General features: G+C 45.2%; 3 protein-coding genes across 11 annotated transcripts in view; all 3 read left to right on the plus strand.

Moving 5' to 3' along the window:
* LOC117093599 (zinc finger protein 610) overlaps nucleotides 1–4030 on the plus strand; it is a 183231-nt gene extending 179201 nt beyond the window's left edge. For 5 of the 9 annotated variants that reach the window (XM_033228905.1, XM_033228908.1, XM_033228907.1 and 2 more), the window contains one exon: nucleotides 734–4026. In XM_033228905.1, the coding sequence (XP_033084796.1) occupies nucleotides 734–3504 (2771 nt within the window). In that variant the 3' untranslated portion in view covers nucleotides 3505–4026. Of the gene's footprint in view, nucleotides 1–733 lie in introns of all 9 variants that reach the window. The other 4 variants (XM_033228910.1, XM_033228911.1, XM_033228912.1 and 1 more) reach the window with 2 other exon arrangements.
* Nucleotides 4031–6894: 2864 nt separating this feature from the next.
* On the plus strand, nucleotides 6895–15678 carry LOC117093647 (60S ribosomal protein L34). Its single transcript, XM_033229076.1, has 2 exons — nucleotides 6895–6899; nucleotides 15259–15678. The coding sequence occupies exon 2, from the start codon at nucleotides 15270–15272 to the stop codon at nucleotides 15621–15623; it is 354 nt and encodes a 117-aa protein (XP_033084967.1). The 5' UTR covers nucleotides 6895–6899; nucleotides 15259–15269; the 3' UTR covers nucleotides 15624–15678.
* Nucleotides 7448–22460, plus strand: LOC117093639 (putative protein ZNF321). The gene is given in 5 exon segments (XM_033229068.1): nucleotides 7448–8065; nucleotides 12124–12204; nucleotides 13528–13654; nucleotides 21804–22274; nucleotides 22277–22460. Coding segments are annotated over 4 exon segments (651 nt in total). The 5' UTR covers nucleotides 7448–8065; nucleotides 12124–12189; the 3' UTR covers nucleotides 22315–22460.

Raw genomic sequence — 22460 nt, forward strand, 5'->3', positions numbered from 1 at the left:
GTTTGAGACCAGTCGGGCAAACATAATGAAATCTTGAATCTACTAAATTAAAAGAAATTGGATGGGCGTGATGGTTCACGCCTATAATCCCAAAATTTTGGAAGACCGAGACGGGTGGATCACCTGAGGTCAGAAGTTCGAGACCAGCCTTGCCAACATGGTGAAACCCCGTCTGTAGTAAAAATACAAAAATTAGCTAGGTGTGTTGTTATGCACCTGTAATCCCAGCTTCTTGTGAGACTGAGACAGAAGAATCACTTGAACCTGGGAGGTGGATGTTGCAGTGAACCATGATCATGTCACTGCACTCCAGCCTGGGTGACAGAGTTAGATTCCGTTTCCCAAAAAAAAGAAAAAACAACACCAACAACAAAAAATTAGTCAGACATGGTGCATGTATCTGTAGTTCCTGCTGCTCAAGAGGCTGAGGCACGAGAATCTCTTTAGGGAGGGGAATCATGCCACTACACTCCAGCCTGGGTGATGAAGCATTACTCAGTCTCAAAAACAGACAAAAAAAGAAATAAACTGGAAAGCTTAAGATATAGAAATTTATTTCTCATGAATCTGGAAAGTGGGAAATCCAAGAGCAAGAAGTCAGCTAGATTGGTTCTTGGTGAGAGCCTTCTTCATATAAATATGAAGTGTCATACTGAAGTATCACATTTACACACTTCAGTATGATTTACCATCTGTAGTTAATTAGAAACCTATTGGTGTTTATATTTTGTAGATATCTCTTCCAAATGCATGATGAAGGAGGTCTTGTCAACAGGGCAGGGCAATACGGAAGTGTTCTACACAGGGACATTGCAAAGACATGAAAGTCATCACATTGGAGGTTTTTGCTTCCAGGATATTGAGAAAGAAATTCATGACATTGATTTTCAGTGTCAAGAAGATGAAAGAAATGGCCATGAAGCACCCATGACAAAAATTAAAATGTTGACTGGGAGTACAGACCGATATGATCAAAGGCAAGCTGGAAACAAGCCTATTAATGATCAGCTTGGATCATGCTTTCATTCGCATCTGCCTCAACTCCACTTATTTCAGATCAAAGGTATAATTGCTAATCAACTTGAGAAGTCTACCAATGATGCTCCCTCACTTTCAACATTCCAAAGAATTTCTTGCAGGCCCCAAATCCATATTTCTAATAACTATGAGAGTAATTCCCCAAATTCTTCACTACTCGCACAAAAACAGGAAGTACACATGAGAGAAACATCTTTCCAATGTAATGAGAGTGACAAAGCCTTTAATTGCTCACTCTTAAGGAAACACCAGATAATCCATTTAGGAGACAAACCATATAAATGTGATGTATGTGGCAAGCTCTTTCATCACAAGCAGTACCTCGCATGCCATCAGAGATGCCACACGGGTGAGAAACCTTACAAGTGTAATGAGTGTGGCAAGTCCTTCAGTCAGGTGTCATCCCTTACATGCCATCGTAGACTTCATACTGGAGTAAAACCTTACAAGTGTATTGAGTGTGGCAAGATCTTTGGTCAAAATTCAGCCCTTATAATTCATAAGGCAATTCATAGTGGAGAGAAACCTTACAAGTGTAATGAATGTGGCAAGACTTTTAATCAACAATCACACCTTTCACGTCATCATAGACTTCATACTGGAGAGAAGCCTTACAAATGTAATGTTTGTGACAAGGCTTTCACATGTCATTCCTATCTGGCAAACCATACTAGAATTCATAGTGGAGAGAAACCTTACAAGTGTAATGAGTGTGGCAAGGCTTTTAATCAACAATCAAACCTTGCACGTCATCATAGACTTCATACTGGAAAGAAACCTTACAAATGTGAAGAATGTGACAAAGTTTTCAGTCAGAAATCAACCCTTGAGATACATCAGAGAATTCACACTGGAGAGAAGCCATACAAATGTAAGGTTTGTGACACAGCTTTCACGTGTAATTCACAGCTGGCACGACATAGAAGAATTCACACTAGAGAGAAAACTTACAAGTGTAATGTGTGTGGCAAGACCTTCATTCACATGTCATACCTTGTATGCCATCGTAGAGTTCATAGTGGTGAGAAACCTTACAAGTGTAATGAGTGTGGAAAGACCTTCAGTCACAGGTCATACCTTGTATGCCATCGTAGAGTTCATAGTGGAGAGAAACCTTACAAGTGTAATGAATGTGGCAAGACCTTCAGTCACAGGTCATCCCTTGTATGCCATCATAGACTTCATAGTGGTGAGAAACCTTACAAGTGTAATGAGTGCAGCAAGACCTTCAGTCGCAGGTCATCCCTCCTATGCCATCATAGACTTCATAGTGGTGAGAAACCTTACAAGTTTAATGAGCATGGCAATAACTTCCATCACTGGTCATCCCTTGTATACCAACGTAAACGTCATACTGGAGAGAAATCTTACAAATGTACAGTTTGTGACAAGGCTTTCATGCGTAAGTCAGTCCTGGCAATACATACTAGAATTCATAGTGCAGAGAAACCTTACAAGTGTAATGAATGTGGGAAAGGTTTTAAGCAACAATCACACCTTTCACGTCATCATAGAATTCATACTGGAGAGAAACCTTACAAATGTGAAGCATGTGACAAAGTTTTCAGTCGCAAATCAACCCTTGAGACACATAAGAGAATTCACACTGGAGAGAAACCATACAAATGTAAGGTTTGTGACACAGCTTTCACGTGGAATTCACAGCTGGTACGACATACAAGAATTCACACTGGAGAGAAAACTTACAAGTGTAATGAGTGTGGCAAGACTTTCACTCACAAGTCATCCCTTGTATGCCATCGAAGACTTCATGGTGGAGAGAAATCTTACAAATGTACGGTTTGTGACAAGGCTTTCATGTGTCGTTCCTACGTGACAAAACATACTAGAATTCATAGTGGAGAGAAACCTTACAAGTGTAATGAGTGCAGCAAGACCTTCAGTCACAGGTCATCCCTTGTATGCCATCATAGACTTCACAGTGGTGAGAAACCTTACAAGTGTATTGAGTGCGGCAAGACCTTCAGTCAGAAGGCATCCCTTCTATGCCATCGTAGACTTCATAGTGGTGAGAAACCTTACAAGTGTAATGAGTGTGGAAATACCTTCCGTCACTGGTCATCCCTTGTATGCCATCGTAGACTTCATAACGGAGAGAAATCTTACAAATGTACGGTTTGTGACAAGGCTTTCGTGCGTAATTCTCTCCTGGTAAGACATACTACAATTCACACTGCAGAGAAACCTTACAAGTGTAATGAATGTGGGAAGGTTTTTAATCGACAGTCACACCTTTCAAGTCATCATAGAACTCATACTGGAGAGAAACCTTACAAATGTGAAGCATGTGACAAAGTTTTCAGCCGCAAATCACACCTTAAAAGACATAGTAGAATTCACACTAGAGAGAAACCTTATAAGTGTAGTGAGTGTGGCAAAGCCTTTAGTGAGCAGTCAATGCTTATTCACCATCAGGCAATTCATGGTTTAGGGAAAGTTGACTAATGTAATCGTGTCCAGAATTGGTGGGTTTCTTGGTCTCACCGAGTTCACGAATGAAACCACGGATCCTTGCGGTGAGTGTTACAGTACTTAAAGATGGTGTATCCGGAGTCTGTGCTTTCAGATGTTCAGATTTGTCCACAGTTTCTTTCTTCTGGTGGGTTCATGGTCTCACTGACTTCAGGAGTGAAGCTTCAGACCTTTGCAATGAGTGTTATAGCTCATAAAGGCAGCGTGGACCCAAAGAGTGAGCAGCAGCAAGATTTATTGTAAAGAGTGAAAGAACAAAGCTTCAACAGTGTGGAAGGGGACCCCAGTGGGATGCTGCTGCTGGCTGGGGCAGCCTGCTATTATTCCCTTATTTGACCCCTCCCACATCATACTGATTGGTCCATTTTACAGAGAGCTTATTGGCCCACTTTACAGAGAGCTGATTGATCCATTTTTACAGGGTGCTGATTGGTGTGTTAATAAACCTTTAGCTAGATACAGAGTGCTGATTGGTGCGTTTACAATCCTTTAGCTAGACACAGAGTGCTAGACAGAAAAGTTCTCCAGAGTCTCCACTAGTTTAGCTGGATACAGAGTGCTGATTGGTGCATCCACAAACACTGAGCTAGACACAGAGTACTGATTGGAGCATATACAATCTTCTAGCTAGACATAAAGTTCTCCAAGTCCCCACCCGACTCAGGAGCCCAGCGGGCGTTGCCTAGTTGATGTTGCCCTGGGGTCACAGGCAGAGCTGTCCGTCAGTCCCGCACGTTCACACTCTTCAGCCCTTGGGTTGTCGATGGGACCCGGAGTCATGTAGCAGGGGGCGGTGCCTGTCGGGGAGGCTTGGGCCACGCGGGACCCCACAGGGCGGGGTTGGGCTCAGGCATGGTGGGCTGTAGATCCTGAGCCCTGCCCCATGGGGAGGCGACTGAGGCCCCATGAGAATTCAAGCGTGGCGCAGTTGGGCTGGCAGTGCTGGGGGACCCGGCGCACCCTCCCCAGCTCCTGGCCCGGGTGCTAAGCCCCTCACTGCACGGGGCTGGCGGTGCCAGATGCCCACTCCAAGTGTGGGGCCCGCCAAGCCCATGCCCACCTGGAACTCTGTGAGCGCCGTGCACTGCCCCTGTTCCCACCTGTGCCTCTCCCGCCACACCTCCCCACAAGCAGAGGGAGCTGGCTCCAGCCTCAGCCAGCCCAGAGAGGCGCTCCCAAAGTGCAGTGGCAGGCTGAAGGGCTCCTCAAGCACTACCAGAGTGGACACAGGCTGAGGAGGCGCCAAGAGTGAGGGCTGCTAGTGCATTGTCACCTCTCATGATGATTGTCACAAAGTCTTCAGTAATGCTACAACCGTCGCAAATCTGCCTCACAAAGTCTTCAGTAATGCTACAACCGTTGCAAATCATTGCAGAACCCATAATGAAGAGAGATCTTACAAGTGTAATAAATGTGGCAAACTTTTTCAGACATAGTTCATACATTGCAGTTCATCAGCAAACTCATACCGCAGAGCAACCTTACAAATGTCATGACTGTGGCAGAGTCTTCAGTCAAACTTCATCCTATGCAAAACATAGAATTCATACAGAAGAGAAATCTCACAACTGTGGTGATTGTGGCAGAGCGTTTACTTCATGTTCACCCCTCATTAGACATCAGAGAATCTATACTGGACAGAACTCTTACAAATGTCATCAGTGTGGCAAAGTCTTCAGTCCGAGGTCACTCGGACTGTCAGTAGGAAATTAAATATTTCAAACATCAAATATTTCCAATTTAAAGCTACAGACTTTTAAATAATTCTGAGCCTTGAGAGGAACATGGTCATGCAACCTGAGTCTGGTGGCATGCAGGTGCAACTTGTAGCTACAAGTTTTCCTGGCCAGGCACGGTGGCTCACACCTGTAATCCCAGCACTTTGGGAGACTGAGGTGGGTGGATCACCTGATGTCAGGAATTATAAGCCAGCCTGGCCAACATGGGGAAACCCTGTCTCTACTGAAAACACAAAGCCATTAGCTGGGCATGATGGTGCACGCCTGTATTTTCAGCTACTTGGGAGGCTGAGGCAGGAGAACTGCTTGAATCCAGGACATGGAGGTTGTAGTTAGCCGAGATCGTGCCACTGTACTCTAGCCTGGGCAACAGAGCAGGACTCCGTACCAAAATAAAACAAAACAAAACAAAATGTGCTATACAATTGAGTTTCCTAATATCAATTAAAAAAAGTTTTCATGTAAATAATTAGGAAAGCTAAGCAGTCCCAGAGATAAGACCTCCTGGCATCATTGTCCCTTCTTACGGAGTGATAATGTAACTTTCCTTGAAGTGTATCAGTCTGTCACCAATCAAGCTACTGCAACCTATGCATTGGACTTGAATGGAAAATGTGGTGATTCTGCTAAAGCTTCTCATCTTTCCTTGTCTGTGTGAAACGTTAATGTCTCTACATGGGAACACTGACCCCACTCATTTGGAGTTGAGGTTTCCAGGTGGCTATTCTCATGCTTTGTGTTCAAACAAACTCTATAATTAATAATTGTCAGGCCTCTGAGCCCAAGCCAAGCCATCGCATGCCCTGTGACTGGCACGTATACGTCCAGATGGCCTGAAGTAACTGAAGAATCACAAAAGAAGTGAAAATGCCCTGTCCCTGCCTTAGCTGATGACATTCCACCACAAAAGAAGCAAAAATGGCCGGTCCTTGCCTTAAGTGATGACATTACCTTCTGAAATTCCTTTTCCTGGCTCATCTTGGCTCAAAAGCTACCCCACTGAGCACCTTGTGACCCCCCCCACTCCTGCCTGCCAGACAACAACCCACTTTGACTGTAATTTTTCTTTACCTACCCAAATCCTATAAAATGGTCCCACTCTTATCTCCCTTCGCTGACTCTCTTTTTGGACTCAGCCCGCCTGCACCCAGGTGATTAAAAAGCTTTAATGCTCACACAAAGCCTGTTTGGTGGTCTCTTCAGACGGACGCGCATGACAATAATGTATTCTAAATTTTATTATTTCCTGCCGACATCAGTTTCTGTCGGATTGTAGGAGCCTCACCAGAGAGGGCACCTGTCGCCATGTTGTAAAACTCACATTTGTCAAAAAGACATGGGTTAGGGTTTCTCCCCCTCCCTCTGGATGAAGCTCATTAGCTGACATAGATGGTCACCTCCATTACCAAGTAGAGCCAGGAGGAACTATGTGTGACCAAGGGCGTTGTCAAGTCCTCTTCCCTGAGGACTGATGAGTGTTTATCTTGAAAACGTGAACTTGCGTTGTACACAACAGTTAAGTTTCTTTCTCTCTTTTCAACCTCTCAGCTCTTCTCTATTTCCCATCACATTCTGGTATAAGGCTTAGTTATTAATAAAACAGTTCTTATTTCTTTCGCTGTTATCGTCGTGAAGATGATATCCCATTTAGGGGAAGATTTTTTAGTTTTCAATCATATTTTCTCAACATTTAAAAGCGAAGTGAAGAGTATTTCTTGGGCCAGGCACAGTGGCTCACTCCTGTAATACCAGCATTTCAGGAGGCCGAGGCAGGAGGATCGCTTGAAGTCAGGAGTTTGAGACCAGCCTGACCAACATGGTGAAACCCCGTCTTTACAAAAAATACAAAAATTAGCCGGGTGTGGTGGCGCGCACCTATAATGCCAGCTATTCTGGAGGCTGAGGCAGGAGAATCGCTTGAACCCAGGAGGCAGAGGCTGCACTGAGCCGAGATCTAGCCACTGCACTCCAACCTGGGCGACAGAGAAATACTGTCTCAAAGAAAAAAAAAAAAAAAGGAAAGAAATAAAAAAATAAAGTAATAGATCTCTTCCACAATGTGGTAGGACAATTAACTGAATATCCACATGGAAAAGAATAATGTTGGATCCCTATCTCACACAATCAAAATTTTATTTTAAAAGTTAGGTGAGGAAGGGAGCCCTGCGGGAGGTGTGACTTTGTCGCCCAGGCTGGCCTGGACCCCCAGGCTCAGCGATCCTCCCGCCTCTGGGTCCTCAGGCTCCTGCCCCCTGGCCGCATCCCTGCTGTGTTTAAGCAGCAGGTGGTGACCTTACTCCTCCCTGGCCTGAGCCCTCCATCGCGCATCCCATGCAGGGGTCCTCGGGAAGTCTCTGAAGCTGAGCACAGGGTGGACTCTCCCTTCTGAGTGAATGGAGAGTAGAAAGGGAGAGGATTTTATTCTGTTCTCTGGGCCGTCAGCATGAAATTGTACGTTTTGCCCAGGCAGGGTTTTGCATTTCACATTCTAGTTTGCATCCCCGTTCCAGACAATTCCAGGGCTTTTGAATCGTGCTTCAGCCTTCCTGACCTCTCTCGCATCCAAAGTCCCAAAAATAGAGTCTCTGGGAGAGAGGCTGAGGGACCTGTCCCGCTCCCGCCGCCCTCTGCTGGTTCTAAAGGGCAAGGTCTCTCGGCCTGGGGCCCCACCTCTACCTTGCTCAGGCCCAGCCCACTTTCTAGTTGGCTCCACCCAGGCCTGGCTTTAGTCCTGTGCGCACAGATGCCCGCAGAGCAGGAAGCGGATCCCGTGGAGTGAAAGTCGCGCTGCGGCGGTGAGTTTTGCTCTGTGTTGTATTAAGTCTGTACTCCGCAGGTCCCCGGCACTTCCGCACCTGGGACGTGGGGTCCCCACAGACCTGTAAATTCTCGTCCATCTTCCTTCAACCGGAGAAAATGCAGACATTCCTCTGGGAATCCGGAAGTCGCTTCCTTTTGTGCTTAAAGTCGACCTGAGGCTGTTCCCGTCTCGGGTCTTCTGCTACAGGGCGATGTATACACTTCCTATCGCGTAGTTTTTGTGATCAAAACCGTTTTTTAACTCTTCCCTCCCCGCGCTTTTCAAAGTCCTCACCCCAGATGTGTATTTCCGACCTGGGCGCCTCCCAGCCTCACCTTTGAAGGCCCCTGAAGCGCAAACGCCTGGACCCCAGTCTCGGGGAGGCCACGTTCTCTGCCTGCTACTGGGATATTGTGGACCCCACCCTTGTATGACGGCGTCGCCACACCCTACCTCACGCCTCATGCTGGGCCCTGCTGCACCCCAAGTCTCCCCTTAGCAGTCACCACTTCCCCTGAGCCCGCGTTGGGGAGGTGCCCGGAGCCTGTCCTGTGACGGGAGGTGTTCTTGCCTGCCCAGCTCCAGCCGCTGAAAAATGAGCTTCTCCGGGACGCAGGCGTTTTACTCCAAACTCTTCTGTGATTGTGTGGGCCAAAAGGATCAGCAGACGGAGAGAGGGACTGAGAGAGCAGTAGGAAACCTGAGACAGAGAAAAGCAGAATGAGAAAGACCCATAACAGATAGCAAAGTAGAGGATGGTGAGGGATTTGTGAAGAGACAGCAAAAGTGAAAATAAAAAAGACAAGAAAGCAGGAAGAGAAAAGCAACTGGGAAATGTAGAGAAAAGCTACAAGAGACAGCAAAAGTGGGGAAAAAAAAAAAAAGAAAAAAGGAAAAGAAAGCGGAGGAGAAAAGCAACCGGAGAGATGTAGAGAAAAGTTAGATGTACAGAGAGATGATGGACGACAGCAAGGTACAGAGGGGCAGCAAAGAGGGAGGCTCATCAGAGTGAGGGAGAGGAGGAGGGATTTGGAGCCAGGGCAGACAGAGCAGAGTGGTGCTGGTGGCAAGGAGAACAGAGGGAGAACCACAGCAGGGAGGACACCTGGGGATCTGGGGTTCAGAGACAGTGGGGACAGGGGGGTACAACCGGGAAGTGAGAATTTTTAACACGGAGAGCAGAGAAGGCGCAGAGATGGGAGAAGAGGCGGAAATATGCGGAGATTGAGGATGATCAAAAGACTGGGGAGAAGGAGCAACAAGAGATTAAATAAGATGTGAGGATGGAACCCAGAAAATTTTTGTATTTTTAGTAGAGACAGGGTTTCACCATGTTGGCCAAGCTGGTCTTGAACTCCTGACCTCAGGTGATCCACCCGCCTCGACCTCCCAAATTGCTGGGATTACAGGTGTGAGCTACCGCACCTGGCCACCCGTGCATTCTTGATTGAAAAAGTTTGCTTATTTCTTAGTTCTACAGCTGACCCTTTTTTCTTGTTTTTTGTTTGTTTGTTTTGAGATGCACTTTCGCTCTTGTTGCCCAGGCTGGAGTGCAATGGAGAGATCTCACGTCACCGCAAGCCCTTTTTTTTTTTCTTTTTTTTTGGAGATGGGAGTTCCCCTCTTGTTGCCCAGGCTGGAGTGCAATGGTGCGATCTCGGCTCACTGCAACCGCCGACTTTCTCGTTCAAGCAGTTCTACTGCCTCAGCCTCCCTAGTGGCTGGGATTACAGGCATGTGCCACCATGCCAGGCTAATTTTGTATTTTTAGTACAGATGGGGTTTCTCCATATTGGTCAGGCTGGTCTCGAACTCCCGACCTTAGGTAATCCGCCAGCATCGGCCTCCCAAAGTGCTGGGATTACAGGCATGAGCCACCAAGCCTGGTCTACTCACTGCAACCTTTACCTTCCGGTTTCAAGTGATTGTCCTGCTTCGGCCTTCCTGAGTAGCTGGAATTACAGGCATGCGTCACCACTTCTAGATAATTTTTGTAGTTTTAGTAGAGATGGGATTTCTCCATGTTGGTCAGGCTGGTCTAGAACTCCGGCCTCAGGTGATGCACCCTCCTCGGCCTCCAAAGTGCTGGGATTACAGGCATGAGCCACCAAGCCTGGTCTACTCACTGCAACCTTTACCTTCCGGTTTCAAGTGATTGTCCTGCTTCGGCCTTCCTGAGTAGCTGGAATTACAGGCATGCGTCACCACTTCTAGATAATTTTTGTAGTTTTAGTAGAGATGGGATTTCTCCATGTTGGTCAGGCTGGTCTAGAACTCCCGGCCTCAGGTGATGCACCCTCCTCGGCCTCCCAAAGTGCTGGGATTACAGGTGGAAGCCACTGCACTCGACCTCTCTGTTTTCAAGGTCACTAGCTGTGTCTTTATACTTCTGCATTTTATAAATGTTACTGTAATTTTCTTGTGAGGAAGAATTAAATGTTGGGAATCAGTGGCATCAGAACCTGGCAAAAGAAGTTTCTTTAGCCCAGGTATGTGAAAGATGCTTTTTCAAAGAGAGAAGTGATAAGACCAACCCTTTCCATTAGCCCTTCCAGGCCTCCATGTAAGAATTCAGGCACCTTCTCACTCACCTCAGACCTTCTCAGGGTAACTCGGTGAATATGTCCCCACTCTGAGGATATCACAGCGAAATCTAAAGCAGGTCGTGTCAGTCCCTGGCAGGGAACCCTCCACCGGCTTCCCGAGTTCCCCAGGACAAAAGCCCAACTCCTCACTGTGGCTCCACAGCCCTGTGACCAGGGCCCCTGCCAGTGTCCAGCCTCCTCCTGGGAGCTTGCCCTCATCTCCTGACTCCCTCTGCCCTGGTCACATTTGCTTTTCTCTTTTCCCAAACATCAAAACCCTTCCTGTCTCAGGTTGTTTTCACTGCTCTTACCCTATGTCCCTAAATGCTCACAGCACTGTCCCCTTCTCCTCCTTCAGGTCTTGGCTCAGAGCTGTCTCCCATGCTCTCCCACCCCCATCTGAAGTTCCCTCTGCCCATCAGTCTCTATCACATTACTCAGGTTTTATTATCTCTGCGTCAGTCACATCAGAAACATGCTTTTTTTTTCTTTTCCCAGAGAGTCTCACTCTGTCCTCCAGGATGTGAATACAGTCTTGTGATCTTGGCTCACTGTAATCTCTGTCTCCTGAATTCAAGCAATTCTTGTGCCTCAGCCTCCCGGGTAGCTGAGATTACAGGTGTGTGCCACCATACCCAGCTAATTTTTGTATTTGTATTTTATTTTATTTTTGAGTCTTACTCTGTTGCCCTGGCTGGAGTCCAGTGGTGCCATCTCGGCTCACTGTGACCTCCACCTCCCAGGTTCAGGTGATTCTGCAACCTCAGCCTCCCGAGTAGCTGGGATTACCGACACTCACCAAGCCTGGCTACTTTTTGTATTTTTAGTAGATACAGGCTGCTCTCGAACTCCTGACCTCAAATAATCCTCCCACCTCAGCCTTCCAGAGTGCTAGTATTACAGGTGTGAACCATCACGCGCAGCCCAATTTTTGTGTTTTTAGTACAGACAGGATTTCACCATGTTGGCCAGGCTGGTCTCAAACTCCTGAGTTCTAGTGATCATCCCACCTCAGCTTCCTAAGTAGCTGGGACCAGAGACACATAGACGTGTACCAACCATACGTGGCCAAATTTTTGTATTTTTGGTAGAGATGGGGTTTCCCATGTTGCCCAGGCTGGTCTCAAACTCCTGAGCTCAAGCAATGTACCCATCTTGGCTTCCTGGAGTGCTGGGATGACAGGCATGAGCCACCGCACCCAGCCTCTGCACGGGGTTTGGTCAGGGATGGGTCTGTGCCCTGATGGGGAGCTCATTCCAGCCCAGCTCCCTGCTCCTGCAGTGTGTGTGTGGACTTCTCCAGGAGGGAAGTGAGAGTTTTTCTTGTAGAAATGTATCATCCCTGGTGCAGTGGGCAGCAGAGATGACTGTATTTTTTCAGGGTGAGGGCACCTTTGTATGTGTGGTTGTGTTACAGGGAGGAAGTGTGTTGATTCTGAGCAATAAACAACATATTTCTAACATTCAGGATTGACTTCTAAACACTCTTGGTATGTGAAGAAAAAACACAGAAGAGGAAAGCAAAGGGTCAGGGATGGCTCTTCCTCAGGTGAGATGATATTCTCGGTGGATTGTTCTGTCTCTTTCCTTTCAGAAACCCTGGGCCTTGGAGTTGGGAATCTTCTCTGAGTCTCAAGTGTCCTGCCTGACAGGTTTGCTCACACTCACCCATGCCTTCCCTCAGTCCCTCTCATCTTACTCACAGGGTGAGGGTCCTGTGGGGTCAGTGCTGTTGGGTAGCGGGGATTGTTCAGGGGCCACATCTGGATGCTCTGTCAGGTCTCTGTAGACCAGGATTAGAGCAGCTGTCAATGGAAGTCACATATTCATGTGCACAAAGTAACGTGGTAAATTCTAGAAAAGGAGACCAATAAGGGAAAATCTTTTCTCCCTGATTTTATACTACATTTTTTGATAATTGAGTGAGTTGCTGTGTTTCTGACTCAAAAAATCTTAGTAATTAGAATGGGAAATTCATACACAGACATGAATGATACAGGGGTTTTATTCCATCATTATTTTAAGAATATGAAGTCAACCTAAATAAGAGCAGGAGATTTATTAAACCATTCTTAGCAAATTAAGCTGATGGAGACAGTGGTGTTACTGTGGAGAGTCATGTGAAACAGGTGTTTTTTGTAAAACTGGTTACAATTTTTCTCAAATATAGAAGCAGTACTTCCAGCTGCCAAAGTATCCTTTTCCACCAAAATGAGGTTCCTCTTCAGTTAAACAAAACTTGCTACTTTTTATATTTTTAAAATCTTTATATATACACACATATACACACACATATATACATACACATACATATATACACACATATGTATGTATTTTGAAAATATTGCATACTTTAAAAATCTGGGACAAATGACAACACTTTGTATTAACATGTAGTTTTTTGTGAGTGTGTGTAGGTTTTATTATTTTTTGAACATATACAAAATAGTTTTGTACTTTAATTAATCTTATTTTTATGTATTTTATTTTATTTTGAGATGGAGTCTTGCTTTGTTGCCCAGGCTGGAACGCCTTGGTGCAATCATCGCTCACTGAAACCTCCACCATCAGAGTCAAGCCATCCTCCCACCTCAGCCTTCCAAGTAGTTGGGACAACAGGTGCCTGCCACCATGCCCAGCTAATTATTTACTTCTAACATAAGAAATTCATACTGAGAGGGTATCCTGACCTCTTCAAAAAGTGTAATCAAACACCACTGGGAAGACATTATGTGGTGGAAAATCCCTCACTTGGATTTGTCAGAACATTCCTACAATTGAATCCATGCTTTCCCCTCTCTCCTCTTCTCATTTTCTGTAGAAATAAGAACTCCTCCCATAGCCATTTCCTTAAAATGTGTTTTCATTTCAGGGTCTACTGACATTCAGGGATGTGGCCATAGAATTCTCTCAGGAGGAGTGGAAATGCCTGGACCCTGCTCAGAGGACTCTATACAGAGATGTGATGCTGGAGAATTATAGGAACCTGGTCTCCCTGGGTGAGCATAGCTTCCCTCCAGAAGTGGGGGTGTGCCCTTGTGTGTCTTTGTATTTTCTCTTGTTGCCTCCTGGGAGCCGCATCCTTGCTTAACTAACATGGAAGCCGTGTTGATTTTGAAATGAAAAGCTTCATGATGTAGCTTCTGAACTTTCACTGTCCCCTTTGTTTAGATGTTTTGCATTCTTCATGATAGCTTTGGCGGGGGGTAGGTTCCAGAGTAAAGTAGGCATAAAACCTTATGGCAGACCAGGCATGTGGCTCACGCCTGTGATCCTGGCACCTTGGGAGTCTGAGGTGTGTGGATCACTTCAGGTCAGGAGTTCAAGATCAGTCTGGCCAATATGGAGAAATTCCATCTCTACTAAAAACACAAAAATTAGCCGGGCGTGGTAGTGCATGCCTGTAATCCCAGCTCCTAGAAAGTCTGACAAAAGAGAATCGCTTGATCCTGGCAGGCCAAGGTTCCAGTGAGCTAAGAACACACCACTGCACTCCAGCCCAGGTGACAGAGCAAGACTGTGTCTCAAAAAACAAAAGCAAAAACAAAACCTTCTGGCAGACTTTAAAGATATCCAGTTACCTGTATGTTCCTTCTGTGCTTTCAATTCAGTAATTCTTGGAAGAGAGCTTGATGTCCACATATTACATATTGCAATGCTCCCCAAGCATTCAGAAGGAGGCAGTCAGCAGAGCAATTAGTGAAATATTTTCCTAGATCATCTGCAATGTCTTCTTTCCTACTGAAACATAGGGCTGGGACTCTAGAAAAGCTCCAGCACGTCATGGTCCTTTGTTTTTATAAGCAGGAGTCTCTTTCTGACCTGCTGTCTCCATGTTGGAGCAAGAAAAAGAGCCCTGAACTGTGGAGAGTGAAGTGAAAATAGCAAAAAAATCCAGCTGGGTGGGAATGTATTACAGGTGTAAAGGCAGGTAAGAGCTCAGATGGGCAGAGTGGAAGCTCCACCTTCCAATAGTGTGTGGGGAAACTCTCTGCAAGTGGCAGAATTCTGTGGGAAAAGGAAAGTTTCTATCCTGATATCTCTGACATAACATCTTTCTTTGCCCCTGCTTATCCCTCTGCTCTTCCTTTCTTTGTTTTTTGTTATTTTATGAAAGAGTCTCACTCTGTTGCCCAGGCTAGAGTGCAGTGGTATGATCTTGGCTAACAGCAGCCTCTGCCTCCCAGGCTCAAAGGATTTTTGTGTCCCAGCTTCCTGAGTAGCTGAGACTGCAGGCACTCACCACCATGCCCAGCTAATTTTTATGTTTTTAGTAGAGACAGGGTTTCATCATGTTGGCCAGGCTGGTCTCAAGTGATCCACCTGCTCTGGCTTCCCAAAGTGTGGGCCTAAGATCACCTAGTTGCTGAGGCAAGAGACTGAAGGCACAAACTGTTTCAGTATAATAAAGAAAATAGTTAGAATAAGAATAGTCATAATATAAATTAGATATAGAGATGATCATAGACAATTGTCAATCACTATTATAAACATTATTCATCATTAGCTTTTAATATTTCTCTTTGTTGCTTCACAATCGGCTGCCATCCGAGGAGCTGAGGAATCCTAGAGCTCACAGGAGCATTCATTTGAGCTGGCGTAGGGGCACTCAGAATGGTCCAGCGTTTGACATACCGACGTAGGCTTTCCTACAATACAGCCTCTAACAAAACTAGGCTGTCCCGAACCCCTGGTAATAGAATTGTTTACCTTTATACCAAGAAGGTTGGGAAAGCACCAAAATCTGCATGTGGTGTGTGCCCAGGCAGACTTCGAGGGGTTCGTGCTGTAAGACCTAAAGTTCTTATGAGATTGTCCAAAACAAAGAAACATGTCAGCAGGGCCTATGGTGGTTCCATGTGTGCTAAATGTGTTCGTGACAGGATCAAGCGTGCTTTCCTTATCGAGGAGCAGAAAATCGTTGTGAAAGTGTTGAAGGCACAAGCACAGAGTCAGAAAGCTAAATAAAAAAAATGAAACTTTTTTGAGTAATAAAAATGAAAAGACTTGCAAAAAAAAAAAATATTTCTCTTTGTTGCATTACTAATATAATCTAGGAATAACCGGTGGGTATAGGGTCAGGTGCTGAAGGGACATTGTGAGAAGTGACCTAGAAGGCAGGAGGTGAGCCTTCTGTCACACCTGCATAAGGGCTGCTTGAGGGCTTCTTGGTGAAGCAGTAGCGCCAATGTCTGGGAAGGCCCCCGTTACTTAGCAGACCGCGAAAGGGAGTCTCCTTTCCTTGGAGGAGTCAGGGAACAGTCTGCTCCACCAGCTTCTTGTGGAAGGCTGGATATGATCCCGGCCTGCCTGCAGTCATCCAGAGGCCTAAACCCCTCCCTGTGGTGCTGTGCTTCAATAGTCATGCTCCTTGTCCACTTTCATGTTCCCCCCATACTCCTGATTCCTCTTTGAAGTTCTTAGTAGATAGCTATAGAATAAGCAGTGAAAGTCTTAAAGTCTTTGATCTTTCTTTTAAGTGCATAGAAGAAAATGCCAATGTATGCTGGCTTCTCTCTCTCCGCTTCGACTACATAAGAGGCAGGGGCCCACTGTCCTCTGATCACGTGACTTCACCTTGTCAATCACTTAGAAGATTCACCCTCCTTACCCTGCCCTCTTGTCTTGTATGCAATAAACATTAGAGTGCCCAGCCGTTCCGGCTGCTACGGGTCTCGGCATCTTGATGGTAGTAGTCCCCTGGCCCAGATGTTTTCTCTTTATCTCTTTGTCTTGTGTCTTTATTTATTATAGTCTCTCATCTCCACACACGGGGAGAACACCCGGTAAGCTCTGTAGGGCTGGACCCTACGCCAAAGTATTGGGATTAAAGGCGCGAGCCGCCATGCACAACTATTGTTATTATTTTAAATAGTTTTGTCTTTTAGTTCTCTGTAAACATGTAAGTGGTTTAAGCATGATTCCAGTGTGAATATAACAACCACGTTAGGCCGGGCGCGGTGGCTCAAGCCTGTAATCCCAGCACTTTGGGAGGCCGAGAAGGGCGGATCACGAGGTCAGGAGATCGAGACCATCCTGGCTAATACGGTGAAACCCCATCTCTACTAAAAAATACAAAAAAATAGCCGGGCGAGGTGACGGGCGCCTGTAGTCCCAGCTACTTGGGAGGCTGAGGCAGGAGAATGGCGTAAACCCTGGGGACGGAGCTTGCAGTGAGCTGAGATCCGGCCACCGCACTCCAGCCTGGGCGACACAGCGAGACTCCGTCTCAAAAAAAAAAAAAAAAAAAAAAACCACGTTAGTGTCCATTTCTTTCTTTCTTTTTTTTAGTCAGAGTCTCGCTCTGTCACCCAGGTTGGAGTGCAGTGGCGCGATCTTGGCTCACTGCAAGGTCCACCTCCAGGGTTCACGCCATTCTCCTGCCTCAGCCTTCTGAGTAGCTGGGACTACATGGGCCCACCACCAGGCCAAGCTATTTTTTTTGGTATTTTTGGTAGAGACGGGGTTTCACCGTGGTCTCGATCTCCTGACCTCTTGATATACCCGCCTTGGCCTCCCAAAGTGCTGGGATTACAGGCGTGAGCCACCGTGCCCTGTTGTGCCCATTTCTTTCAGTAAACAGAAGTTAAGTGTGTTGTATAAATAAAATAAAAAGGCATGAAAAACACTGTACTTATATATTACCAGAAATGCAACATACACAGAAATAATTCTGACAAAAATCAAAAAAGTTCTAGAGGAGTAGTAGTTTTGGGAAGTCGTTATTGTTGCAGGTATGTTAAAGATCTTAAAGTTATAGCATAATAATGAAACTTAAACTTTTCATAACCTGGCCAGGTGTAGTGGCTCATGCCTATAATTCCAGCAATTTGGGAGGCCGAGGTGGGCAAATCACCTGAGGTCAGGTGTTCAAATCCAGCCTGGCTAACATGACAAAACTTCATCTGTACTAAAATTACAAAACATTATCCAGGCACAGTGGTGGGTGGCAATAATCCCAGCTACTCAGGTGGCTGAGGCACGAGAGTTGTTTGAACCCAGGAGGTGGAGGTTGCAGTGAGCTGAGATTGCACCTTCGCACTCCAACATGGGAGACAGAGCGAGACTCCATCTCAAAAAAAAAAGTTTCATAACCTGCAAAAACTACTTCTCTAGAAATTTTTTTATTTTTGTCAGAATTATTTCTGTGTATGTTGCATTTCTGGTAACATAGATGTGTTTTTTCATGCCTTTTTATTTTAAATAATATTATAAAAGTTTAGTTCTGAACAAAAGGTACACATATGTCAGTTTCTGTATCTGTCCTCTTATTAATTAATTTATGTATTTATGAGACAGAGTTTTGCTCTTGTCGCCCATGCTGAAGTGCAATGCTGCAATCTCAGCTCACCACAACCTCCACCTCCAACCAATTCTCCTGCCTCAGCCTCCTGAGTAGCTGGGATTGCAAACATGTGCCACTACACCCAGCTAATTTTGTATTTTTAGTAGAGGAAGGGTTTCTCCTTGTTGGTCACACTGGTCTCGAACACCTGACCTCAGGTGATCCACCTGGCTCATCCTCACAAAGTTCTGGGATTACAGGAGTGAACCACCATGCCCGGCCTGTTTTTTTTTTTTTTTTAATTTATCTTTACTGGAGAACTTTATATATGTTTGTGGGTTGGAGTTACTTTTTAGCTTTCTTTCATTTCTTTCTTTCTTTTTTTTTTTTTTGAGACAAAATCTCAGTCTGTCACCCAGGCTAAAGTGTAGTGGTGTGATCTTGGCTCTTGGCTCACTGCAACCTCCACCTCCCAGGTTCCTCTCTAGTCTCAGCCCACCAAGTAGCTGGGACTACAGGCAAGTGCCAACATGCTGGGAGAATTTTTTGTATTTTTTAGTAGAGACGGGGTTTCACCTTGTTAGCCAGGATGGTCTCGATCTGCTGACCTCGTGATCCTTCTGCCTCAGCCTCTCAAAATGCTGGGATTACTGGTGTAAGCCACCATGCCTGGCTTGTCTGAAGGTTTTTTTTTAACATGTTAGTGCTATTAGATGGCTTCAAGGATTGCAAGTTTTGCAGTACAGACTCTTAACTTCCTTTGTTTAATAAGATTTGTCAGCTTTTGGTGATGTTGATGATGAGATGCTCCTGTTCCTGTCTCAGTCATTTCACTGTCCTGTCAGAAATAATTTAGACTGGTGGGCTGCAGTGGCTCACAGCTCTAATCCCAGCACTTTGGGAGGCCGAGGTGGGTAGATCACTTGAGGTCAGGAGTTTGAGACCAGTCTGGCCAACGTGGTGAAACGTCGAATGTACTAAATGCCAAAAATGGGCCAGGCACTGTGGTTCCCAGTAATCCCAGCAGTTTGGGAGGCTGAGATGGACCAATCACTTGAGGTCAGGAGTTTGAGACAAGCCTGGCCGATATGGTGAAACTCTGTCTACTATAAATACAAAAATTAGCTGTGCATAGTGGTAGGCACCTGTAATCCCAGCTACTTGGGAGGCTGAGGCAGGAGAATCACTTGAACCTGGGAGGTGGAGGTTGCTGTGAGCCAAGATCATGCCACTGCACTCCAGCCCATGTGACAGAGTGAGTACTCTGGGCTGAGGAGGGAGAATCACTTGAGGTAGGAGGATCCTGCCAGTACACTCCAGCCTGGGTGATAGAGTGTGACTCCATCTCAAAAATAAACAAAAAAGGAAATAGTTTAAACTGGGAGCCTTCAGACACAGAAACTTATTTCTCATGAATTTGGAAAGTGGGAAATCCAAGAGCGAGGTGCCAGCCAAATTGGTTCCTGGTGAGAGCCTTCGTCATGGTTTAGCCCAGCCATCTCCCTGCCGTGTCCTGACATGGTGGAAAGAAGAACAGGCAATCGGCTCTTGAATGTCTCTTCATAAAGGTACTAGTTATACTAAGGACTTGTAAACACTCATGACTAAATTCTTTCAAAGTCCACATCTGCAGGAACATCCTATTAAAGAATACCAAATCTATCAAAGCTTATTTGAGAAGTAGTTATTTATCTTATTTTATTTTTTGAGATGGAGTCCCATCCTGTCTCCCTGGCTAGAGTGCTCTACCACAATCTTGGCTCACTGCAGCCTCTGCCTCCCAGGTTCAAATGATTCCTGCCTCAGCCTCCCAAGTAGCTGGGATTACATGCCCCCTCCACCATGCCCAGCTAATGTTTTTGTATTTTTAGTAGATATGGGTTTGCACCATGTTGGCTAGACTGGTATCAAACTTCTGACTTCGTGATTCACCTGCCTCGGACCCCGAAAATGCTGGGATTACAGGCATGCGCCACCATGCCCAGACGTTAGTTAATTCTTATTCCTTATAGTGCTGTGTATATTTTTGACCTAATACATCAGAAAGTAGTGATCTTAACGTGTATTTCAGCTCTTATGTTGTGTACTGGTGGTAAGTACAAGTTGTGGCTTTTTTCTTAATGGGGAATTGTTTACAATTCTGCAGGCTGTATACATGTACTTATTATTTTTCTGGCTTGTTTTATCAAGGGTTACAGTATTTCGTTAACTGATTTTCATGACTTTACCTGTGAGTTTTCAGTATGTGATATGCAATGTAACTGACACGCTCCACTTGTTAATGTCACAAAGTGCTGCCGGGCGCAGTGGCTCTTGCCTGTAATTCCAGGACGCCAGGCCTGGTGGTGCATACCTGTCATCCCAGGTACCGAGCAGGCTTAGAAGAGAGACTTTCTTGAACCCAGGAGGCAGAGTCTGCAGTGAGCCAAGCTCGTGCCATTGCACTCTGACCTGGATGACAGAGCGAGACTCCATCTCAAAAAAATAAAAATTCAAAAAATGTTAAAAAACGTCACAAAGTGCCTGTTGCACATGAATATAGGTAATTTTGTAACAGTTGTTTAGAAAAACATGGTGTTGGCCGGGCGCGGTGGCTCAAGCCTGTAATCCCAGCACTTTGGGAGGCCAAGACGGGTGGATCACGAGGTCAGGAGATCGAGACCATCCTGGCTAACACAGTGAAACCCCGTACCTACTAAAAATACAAAAAACTAGCCGGGCAAGATGGCAGGCGCCTGTAATCCCAGCTACTCTGGAGGCTGAGGCAGGAGAATGGCATAAACCCGGGAGGCGGAGCTTGCAGTGAGCTGAGATCCGGCCACTGTACTCCAGCCTGGGTGACAGAGCGAGACTCCGTCTCAAAAAAAAAAAAAAAAGAAAAACATGGTGTTAACATTTTTCTTTTTTGAGATGTGATCTCACTCTGTCACCCAGGGTGGAGTGCAGTGGCATGATTTCAGCTCACCACAATCTTGGCCTGCCGGGTTCAAGCAATTCTCCTGTCTCAGCCTCCCAAGTAGCTTGGATTACAGGTGCCCGCCATCACGCCTGGCCACTTTTTGTATTTTTAGTAGAGAAGGGGTTTTGCCATGTTGGTGAGGCTGGTCTTGAACTCCTGACCTTAGGTGATTTGCCTGCATCGGTCTCCTAAAGTACTGGGATTACAAGTGTGAGCCATCATGCCCTGCCTTGTTTCTTTTGAGGTGGAGCCTCACTTTGTCACCCAGGCTGGAGTGCAGTGGTGCAATGTTGGCTCACTGCAACCTTTGCCTCTTGGCTTAAAGCAATTCTTGTGCATTAGCCACTTGAGTAGCTGGGACTACAGGCGTGGGCCACCGCACCTGCCTAATTTTTGTAATATTTTCTTCTCAGTGCTATGATTGTTTGACAATATAGAAATTCCATTGATTTTGATTATCCTTACAAGAGATTGTTGTGGATTATTTAAAAATATAGTACCTTGTCTGTTTGTTTTTAGCATTTATTTGTATACAGTAAATACCCTATAAATATGAAGAATATATATTTTTCTCTTTTTTGATGTGACAGTGATGTGTTTTTTGCAAACTGTGACACACTTTAGGATCACAGTGGAAAAATACTCCTTACTTTAGGCTTACACATGTTTGTGCCCTGTCAGTGTTTCGTCATGATATTGGAAAGAGGCTTCAGTAAAAATGATTTGAAGCACATGTAATCGTGCATTATTTATTAAAAAATCTTACCCCTTTTGTGTTCCTAAACTTCGAAGATCATGTTGGGAAGTTTAAAATAAGTATTGTTTTTTGTGTCATATTTACACATTTCAGTATTGTATAACTTCTGTACTTAATTGGAAACCTATTGGTGTTTATATTTTGTAGATATCTCTTCCAAATGCGTGATGAAGATGTTCTCATCAACAGGGCAAGGCAATACAGAGGTGATCCACACAGGGACATTGCAAAGACATGCAAGTCATCACTTTGGAGATATTTGCTTCCAGGAAATTGGGAAAGATATTCATGACTTTGTGTTTCAGTGGAAAGAAAATGAAACAAATGGCCATGAAGCACCCATGACAGAAATAAAAATGTTGACGAGTAGTACAGACCGATATGATCAAAGACATGCTGGAAACAAGCCTATTAAAGATCAGCTTGGATCAAGCTTTCATTCACATCTGCCTGAACTGCACATATTTCAGCCTGAAGGGAAAATTGGCAATCAAGTTGAGAAGCCTATCAATGCTGCTTTCTCAATTTCAGCATCCCAAAGAATTTACTGTAGGCCGAAAACCCATATTTCTAATAAATATGGGAAGAATTTCCTTCATTCTTCATTACTCACAGAAAAACAGGAAATACACATGAGAGAAAAATCTTTCCAATGTAATGAGAGTGGCAAAGCCTTTAATCGTAGCTCACTCTTTAAAAAACATCAGATAATCCATTTAGGAGACAAACAATATAAGTGTGATGTATGTGGCAAGCTCTTTAATCAGAAGCGATACCTCGCATGCCATAGATGTCATATTGGTG

The sequence above is a fragment of the Trachypithecus francoisi genome, unplaced genomic scaffold (assembly GCF_009764315.1).
Source record: "Trachypithecus francoisi isolate TF-2019V2 unplaced genomic scaffold, Tfra_2.0 Lachesis_group12, whole genome shotgun sequence".
Taxonomy (NCBI): domain Eukaryota; kingdom Metazoa; phylum Chordata; class Mammalia; order Primates; family Cercopithecidae; genus Trachypithecus; species Trachypithecus francoisi.